Source organism: Entamoeba invadens (assembly GCF_000330505.1).
Source record: "Entamoeba invadens IP1 unplaced genomic scaffold scaff_1105074725255, whole genome shotgun sequence".
Lineage (NCBI taxonomy): Eukaryota > Evosea > Mastigamoebida > Endamoebidae > Entamoeba > Entamoeba invadens.
In genome coordinates this window covers 33,546-45,146 of record NW_004191791.1, presented here as the reverse complement: position 1 = coordinate 45,146, position 11,601 = coordinate 33,546, and the positions used below count along the sequence as shown (strand labels likewise).

The window sequence follows — 11,601 nt, the reverse complement described above, 5'->3', positions numbered from 1 at the left end:
CTTAATTTCAAAAAAACTTGCCATTTTTAAAGAATGAGTTATAACTAATTACTTATTCAATCAAACATTTTATCAAGTTATACAAAAAATATATAACAAATTTATATATTTTGAATAACAAAAACACTTTAGGTTTTTTAAAAAAAACTTCAAACAACAAGAAATGAGCCAAATAGATAGGTTTCATGTTATGGTGGTTTCTTGGTATTTACAGAATTAAACAATTTTATTTATTTGGAATTTGTTTGTAAAAAGTATCAAGGCGCAATGTTGAAGTATCATTAAGAAACGATTCCATACAAATCAAAAGCTAAAAATTATTTTATATAGAGAGACTTTATATTTGTATGACCAAACAGATCCCTTTTGATTTGACCTTTCACAGCTGATTGGTCTTCCCACACGTGACGTTTTGAGTCAAAATATTTTAAAACATTTTATCACGTCATCGTCAATTTTCCAGTTGACTATGAATATTGCAATTTGTTTTCAAAAATCAGAACTTCACTTTTAAAAGTGTTTCATACACACAAAAAGACTGAAATTGCTTTGGCAATGAAATTCCTAATAATTTAAAAATCTTGTCACAATCGTGTTTTGAGAGGTGTCGTGGTGTGTCGTCTATAAAAATTTCTGAATGTGCCGAATATATTGATGATCGTTGTTTCAATAAGTGTTTGGATTAAGTAACATTAAATATTCCAACACATTTAAAAAAGTTTGGAAGTCATTGTTTTGATGTGTGTTTTGCATTGACGTCGTTCACAATACCCGACAGTGTTATAAGTCTTGGGGATGCATGTCTCGCGTATAACATGCATGTGACTGCACTCACAATACCAAAGAATATCACACATTTGGGCGTGAAGTGTTTTGAGGGGTGTTCATTTCAAAGTGTCCATGTGGAATGTGGCATGAAATATTTTAACACTGGAGTGTTCTATAACTGTAATAAATGAGTGTAGTTGATATTTCCGAGTCGATCAAAAAAATTTATGACGAGTGCTTTTATGAATGTGACTCTCTCACAGATATCAAAGAGTCGGATTAATTTCGCCTTTTTATTTTTCGCCTTATTTTCTTCAATAAAAATTCAACAAAATGTAAAAACATTTGAAATTAAAAAATATTAATAAAATAAAATTTACAAAAAATAAAAAACTATATATATAAATATCTTTTAACAATTGATACAATAATTACACAAAACTTATTTACTTTTTGTATTTTTTCATTGCATGTTTTATTTTTTTCGCTTTTTCATAATCACTTACTCTTTTTTTCTTTGGTTTTTTTTTTCGTTGTTAATTTTTTCTTTTTCTTTTTTGGATATTTCTTTTTGTTTTTTTATTAACCATCGTTCTTTTACTGTTAATAATTGATTGAGCATTTTCATTTTCTTCCATTTCCATATCAACATTTTGATTTTCTTTGTCGACTTAATTTTTCTCCACAAATAAAACACAATTGGTTTCATCTGAATAAACACTTTCATTATTATCTGTTTCATTTAAATACCCCAAAATTTGCATGTTTGTTATCAAATCATTTTCTTGTTCAACTTCAATTTTTGCACATTCAGAGTCCAAATCAAAGTATATTTGCATTTTCTTTTTTGAAAGTAATTTTGTACATTTTTCTAAAAAACAATAACATCAATTTTATTTTCTCCAAACAACTCTTTTGAAGTTCTGATAAAGTAACATTTTTCTATAGTTTGTAATTTTTGTCGAGTCTTTTCCAATTCTTTTTCAAACAAATAAAAATGCAAATCTATAGATTTTTGGAATGAAAACAATTTATCTAAAAATTTGTGTATTGGGGGATGTGGGATACAAACAAATCTGTTTAGAAAAGAATGAAAGCTCTCTGCCCGATTGTTGGTTCTTTCTGAAAGACCAAATACTGACCAATATTTCATTTTGAATACTCCATATATATAATTTGCTTCAAAGTAATTTAACAATTGTTTCACATCATCATCATGCATTACATAATCTTTTATTTTGTTGAATGCGTTTTTAATCATATTAACTGGAAGATAAGCAAGCGCCATCAACATTTTAATTATTGTTTTAAATATGTCGCAATTTTTGAAGCGATTTGAAAGCCCGAGTGTTATTACTCTTCGATAAATAGATTGACACAAATGGAAATGACAACATTACACTATCACCTTGTCGCCGACAATATCGTTATAAACATGATTTCAAAATCACACATTATAACAACATTTTTGTGAAATAATGGATAGTTGCAAATTGTCATTATTTTTGAGAGTACCAAACAGGATTTGGTACTCATTCTTTGACTTGGATGTTAGGCAACAATAAAATATGGGAAAAGACTCGTTATGTTTAAATCATGGATCGTATATAATTGCTGAAAAAGTTCTGAAATTTAATAAAAACACAAAATTTTGATTTAACGTTTTGTATATTTCACAAAAAAAGTTTATTAATAAAATATATATTTTAACAATCAAATTATTTTTATAATTTGAACAATAAACAATTTTATATATCGATAATTCAAATGTTTATATTTAAATATAGTTTATTTATTAAAATTAAAACTATAAAACAAATAATTGTTACTTTTTTCAAATATGTAACAAACTTGGGCACGACTTAAATGTGCCATTTATCAAAATGACACTGCATTGTTTAATAAATTCAAAATATTCTATTTTACCAAAAATAAGCATTTTATCATCTCTGTATAATAACATTTCTTGTTCATTTTTAGTAAATTTAATTTCAGAAATAGTTTTGGGATTATCTGAACTATTTTTGTTGTATATACAATATGTTCACATGCCAATAATCTTTTGGAAGACCCAGTAATAAAAGCTTCAGCTACAATTTCTTTTGTAGTTTTTAATTTGGAACTTTCTTTGGTTGATTCACTTTTTAAGTTTAAAACACATTTTTTGTCGAAATATGCAGTAGAATCGTGGTCATTCGGTAATCCTTTAAGTTTACCAATATCCTCATATCCAATAGGATTTCCAGAATTATCGAAAAGCGGTTTAATTCTTTTTTGCATTTTTCATAATCACATTTAAAGATGATTCTTTCTTTATCTACTGATCTATACTTATATCCATCTACGTATGGTTGTTTTTCCCTTTGTTTGAGTCAATCATCTCAAAATTTGGTAGAACAGCTGGGGTTTTGATATCCATTGATTTTTATGTTTATCTTTTACTTAATAAATAATATTGATCTACTTTAATATAAACTATGTTATAAATTTCAAACCTAATGTGTTACATAAAATTATATTAAAAAAATAATTAAACTTGTTATTATTTATAATGTATGATTAATACACATGTTTAATAATATTATTTGTTTAATTTAACAATTATATATCAAAAAATTAATGTGTATTAAATATAAAATATTTTTCTATATTTTTATATTTCAATACATTTTACATTTTGTTGAATTTTTATTGAAAAAAATAAAAAGGCGAAAAATCATTCTCCCGAATCAAATTGAGTCGACAGACGCGTTATCTTGGCGACCGTTGTTTCATGAACTGCTCAATTTCAAATAAAAATGCAATTACTGAGAGTTTAGAGTATATAGGAGAGGCCGCTTTAAAGGTACAGCAGAGTTCCCCAATTTCTGCTGAAATGCGAGTTTAGAAATGATAATATTTTATCAATTTCAAAAAAAAAATAAAAAAGACTTTTAATTTTTTTTATAAGTTAAATAACAAAAAAAATAAATTATTAATTTTACATTTTTTAAAATCTATGGCAAATATATTATAAATATATTAATACTTAAAATCGGTTTTGAATGAAGAAAAGAACACATTCACATATTTTTACTTATAGAGTACCGTGAAAAATCACTGCGGCGTAAAATATTACTGCGAATTGTTATTGTCCAAAAATAATGTTATTATTGCTTACAAAACAATTTGGTATAATTTTTTTGTTATTCGAGGCTGTTAAAATGAAAAACGACAATTTTGTTCTACAAAATCTTTTGAGGCTAAGTCAACAGATTGTGCTAAGAGGAAAAAATGGATTTTTATATACTTTTTATGAGAGTTTTGTTTTTTCCTTTTTCAATTGAAAAACAAAACGGTTTTATTTTTTTTGTTATTACAAAAAGACAATTTCTAAATTATAGTTTTGGATATCCAAAAATTATTATATCAAGTAAAAATGTGTTTTGATATTTTTAAATTGTGAATAAAAAATTTACCAATAATTGATATTGATTTATTCGTTACATCAATTTATGAAATATAATTTTATTGAACAGTCCATATCTATGCCAAAATATGAACACATTTTAACAATAAAGTTTAACAAAATATGGTATTGTTGGTGAAGATTAAAATTTATAAATAAAAAATCGTTCTTATATTTTTATTTACCAAATAATCATTTAACAATATAATTTCATTCTGATGTATAAAGTGAATTCCATAGTTGCTTTCACAATATTTTGTTATTTGAATAATCATTACTCACTGTCTTGTATACGTTTTATGAAAGTAGTTGATTTTTTGATAAAAAAAATCCAAAGAAAGAATCTAACCCGTCACACCGTGCCACAAAAAATGGTTAAAAACAAAATTAATAAACAATATAATTATGTATTTCATAACAACATTTGTATTATATAAACTGTGCAATAAATACTTGAAATGTCAGTTGTATGATCACTGGCTATTTTAATCGTCATATGAAGTGAAAATACATTCACGATTCACATTAAATAAATCAAACAATGAACTATTATTATAGTATAAATATAATTAAAATATAATAAACAAACAAGTGAAATAATGTATATTTTTAATTAACATCAACATATCAATAGCAAAAATTTATAATAAAACAACAATAAATTATAATTTATTTTTTTCTGAATGTGAAACTTTTTTTAATAATTATTTTCATATAATTAAACTAGTCGATTAATTATGGATAATTTTATTATACATTATCATTGTCTTAAAAGGGTTTATACACCAGAACCCCAAACAACTTAATTCTTTCATTTCAACAAATTATTTGGATTTTAAATTGGTGTGATTAAATTGTCGACCATTTGAAAAACCCACGTTCGTTAACCGTTTGTTATCATCAAATTGATTTATATTATATAAATTTATCAATATGATATGTTTATAACGTGTTTTTATATTTTGTTTATGTTTATTGTATTGCAATTTGTATTGTTATAATAATTTCGAAGTTGAAACGTTTATTCGATCTTAATAATTCGAGTTGATAATTCTGTGTGTTTTTATATTATTATTATGTTAAAACATATTGATTATAATGGTAATTAAAGTTTATTCAATTGGAGTTAATAATTTCAGTATTCCCAACAAAAATTAACGACTAGCTGAGCAGAAATCAAATTTCAAATAATGGTGTCCAAAAGGTGGACTATTTATTCAAATTTTCGATGTTTTAATTTATTCGTTTTTGTTATTTTGTTTTGATGTATTGTTTCGTATTATAAGTTATAAATTGTTAAAAACGATAAAATAAAAACCAATATATAGTTTAAGTTGTTTGGAATGTTCCGTTTTACGAATTTATACTTGTTTTTATCGATAGCCATATTATATAACATTTTTACAAAGTAAATTATTTTTTATGTTTTACAGGCAGCAATAACACTATTTTTTGACCAATAACAATTCGCAGTAATATTTCACTCCGCAGTAATTTTTCACGGTACTCTAATGTGATATATAGTTTCGACTATTGCTAATTAAAAACCATAAATACATAGTATATTTCTTATTAAATTATACCATTTGACATTCTCAAAAAACGCTGGTTGTCAATCTTTTACTTCGATTTTCAAATTAATTGGTACAACCTATTAACCGCATCACAACAATGACATTTATTTGGTTAACTGTTGTAAGTGGTGTGCTGGCTTTTTTGACATTACTCGATAATTCGCCAGACGATAAATTACAAATTCCACATTTCTTGCTTTTCTTTTTTAAATGTATAATGGTTAAAAAATAAAAAATTTTAAAAATAAAACAAAAAAATAATTATTTCGAAAAAAAAGAAAAAAAGCTATCGATTATAATTATAATACTAAATGTATAGTTAATTTTCTCCATCGTGAATTAAAAATCCGACTTAGTTTTTATATTAGAGTCATTCAGTAAACATTGTACACCTCAGAACCTTCTTAATAACGGCTATATCTATTATAAATAAGGTTGACGGAAAAAAAGTAAAATTTATTTTACCTATTCCATTATAAAGAAAAAATTTACCTTTTTACCAAAAAATATTAAAAAATAAAAATAAAAAGTTTGTAATAATGTTTGTTTTATAAAATTTAGAAAAACCTTGATGTCTTTTAAAGAACAAAAAAAACGGCATTTTTAAATTAATTACCTTATTAAAAAAAATCATCATTATTCACAAACATTTTATCAAATGGACATTTATATAAAACAAACATCAAGTTAATGAGTAATTTATATCGTCTATAGCGTTTGGGGTTGTTTATGAATAAAAACAATATATTAATGATATATTGTCGGATTCATTTGTAATTTGAACAGATTATATCATTAGCATTTTTTATAAATAATTTAAAAACGTGTTAATTTTTTTTAAAAAATAAAATGTAGTAAGAATCATGACAAATGTAAAATGTGATATAATGTGCTCTGATATTATTTTATAAAACTGTGTATTTTTTAAACAACAAATAAGTAATAAATTTGATTGATCAAACCACAAAAAAATATTACAACATGATAACCGAAGGGACCTACATTGACTACCACCACCTCTTAAAATAGATTTATTTTTTCTATTTCAAATCATATTCAAATTAAAATTAAAGTAAATAGGAAACTGGGAAAATATTAGGTATGGTTCCTGAATCCAAGAAATACCGAAAATTCACCTCGAGTCAGTGAAAACCAAGTGAGACGGAGCATTGAAAAAAAGGCTCATAAAGACGCACTCATACAGTCTGTTTGTGCACCGTTTCACCCACTTTCCAAGTCCTCCCTTGGCGCGGATCCCCCCTGACCCCCTTCGCAAGCGGGGGGAACCACATCCGCGTCCACACAGTACGGACAAGGAAAGTTGGCGACATGGGGACGCACAAACAGTGGCTGAAAAGTGGACTCCCTTCAAAAAAACACTCGCGGCAAATATTTTTTTTTGGTAAAGGTGGTGGTGGTCAATGTAGGTCCCGATAACCGAATTAAAAATTAATTCTATCAATATCAGAAAGAAATTATAATATTTGAAACTCTTAATAATCTATCAGTTGCAAATTCAACAAAAAAACGATGTCTATTAACATTGTTGATAGACAACGAAGTTAATACATACAAGATAAATTAAAAAAACAAAAATTTCAAGTTTTTTAAAACTCACTTTATCATATGATTATATGATATATACAAATTTTAAGATTGTGTAAATTGGCTTTAAATTGATTCTTTGTTTGTCTGGTGATTATATATAAACTAATGTGTATTTTACATATTTATTGTTGTTTGTTACAAAATTTAATAATTATACACAACAATCGTTTTTGCTTTTCAAAAAACATTAAATGACAAAATAAATTTTTGATTTTATTGTTAGTTTATTGACTAAATAAAAGACCAAAAATGTATTACTTGAAAAAGGTGCAGAAAAAACGGCTGGATCTAAAAGTTCCAAGGAGGTAAAATATATACTTTTATGCCAAAATCAAAAATTTCATGGTAAAATAATTTTACGTCAACCTTAATTATAAAACATATAAAACTTTAAATAGAATTTTTGTAAACACACCAATAACATTTTCTTTTTTCTATCATGTTTTTCTTTTTCCAAATCAAAACAAACACAAAAACAATAAAATCGTTTAATTTCAAGATCTTCTCGTTTTTTTTGTCGTAATCAACAAACACCCGAAAACCATACCAAAATGACGATCTCAAGTTGAGACCGTTCAATCAGCGAGAGTTGGCTAGTTTCCACTTGTGGTGGTGGACATGTGGAAGGCGTTCCGTTGGGTCGTTGCGGCACAGAGCTGCCTCTAGTTTGTTAATATATATATATATATATATATATATATATATATTGACAATTCGATTCAATTTAATACAAAGAACAAACATCTTATGTTTTTTAGTTCAAAGATAATGTTTAAGTTCTCTAAAATCAAATATAAAACTTTAAGTGTTATGTTGGCTCTGTTATTTACTCTTTTTTATCAATAATAAGTCTGTATTATTTCAAAAGTTATTATAGAATAATTGCTAGTTTTGTATAGTATGTTATAGTAATTTTATTTATTATCCAAGTGATAAACCTTTCTTATTTTATCGGATTTAAATTCAATTCCAATACATTTTACTGCCAGTTTTATTCATTTTAATATTATTTGTTTCCGTTATATTTTTTAAAATAAACAGTTAAAAGTTCAAAAATCTATTAGAAATTATATTTTAACAATAAAAATACTTAAAAATGAAAACTATCAGTTGTTCAATTTAAAAGCTATGATTCTTTTTGTTTTGTATAGACAAAGTAAAAAATTTCAAAAAATGTTATAATCAAGGTGAGCTATATAACAAAGATAATAAATGCTTTTTAAAAACAATATTTGAATATAGAATTACAAGAGCCAAGTGCTCTAAATAAACACATGGCTATAGTAATTATAATAAAGGCTGAACACTTATATTATAATTTAGTTTAGTTTAATAATGTGTTTGTGTTCTTTTTTTTACTATATTTTTGAAAAAAATGAAATTGTTTTATCGTTTGTTTAATGCAAAAACAAAGAATTGTTAATGAAAGCTTTCTTATAATGTTTTATTACAAAAAAGCTTTGAATTAATTATTTCTTTCTTTCTTGAGTTGAAAATGTTTAATTGAAGCATCACCAGAATTTCTGATATGTTCAAACATAATATTTATTATACTTTATGCCATATATTCATTTTTGTTGTTCAAAAAGCTTATAAATAATTCAGAATAAAGATTATGTCTTGTTTGTAAAAAGTGTTTTTTTATTTTATTTACTCATCAAGTTTTTTGTTTTTTATCTTATCTTGGCATATTATTTTGTTTGTATATAAAAGGAAGATAAATAATAGAGTTAGATAATTACCAAAATGTGGGATTAATAGGGTTGACGTTTTTTAGTTTTAGTACTGTTCTAATCCAATTATTTCTTTTTTTTACTCTTTGTAATTGTTGTAAAGCGGGAATTACCAAAAAAATAAGTTTAATATGGTAAACATTATTGTTTTTTGCCGACAGTTTCATTTATTCTAAGAACTTTCTATGGTTCTAAAAATATAACACCAAGTAAACAATGTTTGAGGAGTGTACAACCTTTACAGACTGACTCTATTTTGAATATAAAAACATTCTTAAATAAACAAAAAACTGAGACTGAACCCTTTTTCATTCAACAGCTTTTCGAAGAAGAAAAAAGAAAACGGATGTGGGTTATTCGCTTTACTTTTACCATTATTTCAAATTTTTTACAACATCTTATATAAATATATTTACTAATGTGCAACAATTCCAAACAAAAAAAAGAAAACACCATCTTGTAATAAAATATGACTCTCCAAATAATTGTTGTGTCTTTGCTTTTCTTTTTTACAACATGTTTGAGTTTAAAATGGTGCGGAAATGGAGGTCAAGTGGAGTGTGTCGACGACAACTTATTTTGTGATGATCTTTCATACAATAATTACTTGCCACTCAAAACCCACAATAAAAAATACAAAGAAATTTATTGCAAAAAAGATGCAGTTTTATATGTCGAAATTACAACTGGGAATTTTACTTATTTGATATTTTCAAATCAACAATCTACTTACGATTTATCGTTAACAACACATCAAACTAAAGGTCTCGTGCAATCTGCTTGTTACATGTATAATTGCATCACTTGTCATTATGACTATTGGGGGAATGAGAGATGCGAAATATGTAATATTGGGTTATATTCACTTGGTGGTGTTTGTTATCCGTGTGAAGGATGCTCGAATACGAATTGTGGAAATTCCACAACAAGTAATATTGAATGTGATGGGTGTATAGATGGATATGTATTTAATTATAATTGTGAAAAATGCAACGATAAATGTAAAACGTGCAACCCCACAAACACGAATAACTGCACTTCGTGTTATTATGGTCAAAGTGTATCAAACGACAATTGTACATATTGTTTTGGATGTGCAAATCATTGTATTAATGGGTATAAATGCGCATCATGTGACGGTAATCAATATATTGATTCAGATGGGTTTTGTACAAAGAATTGTGACGTGTCTTGTAATGGCTGTACTGGTAGTGGAACAAACAATTGTGTCAACTGTGCAGATAATTACTACAAATTAAGTGGCTTTTGTATGAAGTGTGGATCTCCAAATGTGTGTACGACTTGTTCAAATTCAGTGTGTACAAGTTGTCAGAGTGGATATTACCTGTTTAATGGCATATGTACTTATTGTGGAGATCATTGTGTTAATAGTACATGTCAAGTTGATACTGGGTGTTCCAATTGTGAACGTGGGTATTATTTTAATGGTAATCAATGTAATACATGTGTTGATCATTGTAACTTGGATTATTGTAATGATATAAGAGGGTGTATACAATGTGTTGGTGGGTATTACTTATCAAACGGTGTTTGTAATAGTTGTATTAACAACTGTGCGACGTGCACAACTTCATCGTATTGCTTGACGTGTGTAAGCAGTTATTATCTCGATACAAATCATAATTGTCGATATTGTGGTGATCAATGCACCAAATGTGATCAAACCCAAGGGTGCACTACTTGCAATGGTGGGTATTATCCATACAATCACGTTTGTGCAGTATGTCCAGCGAACTGCGACTTAACATATTGCACGACAACGTCTGGGTGTACAAAATGTAATAGCGGGTATTATTTATCCAGTGGAATTTGTAATTCTTGTGGAAACAATTGTGATTTCTTCACATGTGTAAATAATGTTGGGTGCACACAGTGTACAAGTGATTGGTTTTATTTGGACGATAATAGAAAATGTCAACGTTGCATTTCGCCGTGTTCGACTTGTTCAAATGCAACTGTTTGTAATACTTGTGTTTCAGATTATTATTATCTGAATCCAAGCAACGCTTGCACTCAATGTGTAAGCCCGTGTTTGCAATGTTCTTCACAAACTGATTGTAAAAGTTGTATTAACAAGAGTTATTGGCTTGACACATCAACAAATAAATGTATACGTTGTTCATCGCCATGTAACACGTGCACTGGACCAAATAATGGTTCTTGTATTACATGTGTTGCTCATTATTATTTTGATGCAACATCAAAATCTTGCACATATTGCGGAGATGGCTGTATTGCGGGTTGTACTAATACTACAAATGCACCAAATGTCAATTGGGGACTTATTTAGATGGTGGTATATGCTACAGTTGTAGCACAATCAAAAATTGTGACACGTGTGAAACGGGTAGAAAATATTGTACCAGGTGTGAACCCGGATTTGAATTGTTCAATGGGACTTGTTTGTGTCGCAGTGGGACATATCAAAATTCGACAGAAGGAACGTGTC

The 11,601-nt window shown here is 26.8% G+C and overlaps 1 protein-coding gene across 1 annotated transcript; it reads left to right on the top strand.

Annotated features, from left to right (window-relative positions):
- Positions 1 to 9,600: 9,600 nt before the first annotated feature.
- EIN_039620 (hypothetical protein) lies at positions 9,601 to 11,442 on the top strand (the record flags this gene model as incomplete). The annotated part of the gene is made up of 1 exon (XM_004184776.1): positions 9,601 to 11,442. One exon carries the CDS (start codon positions 9,601 to 9,603, stop codon positions 11,440 to 11,442), a length of 1,842 nt encoding a protein of 613 aa, XP_004184824.1.
- Positions 11,443 to 11,601: the final 159 nt, after the last annotated feature.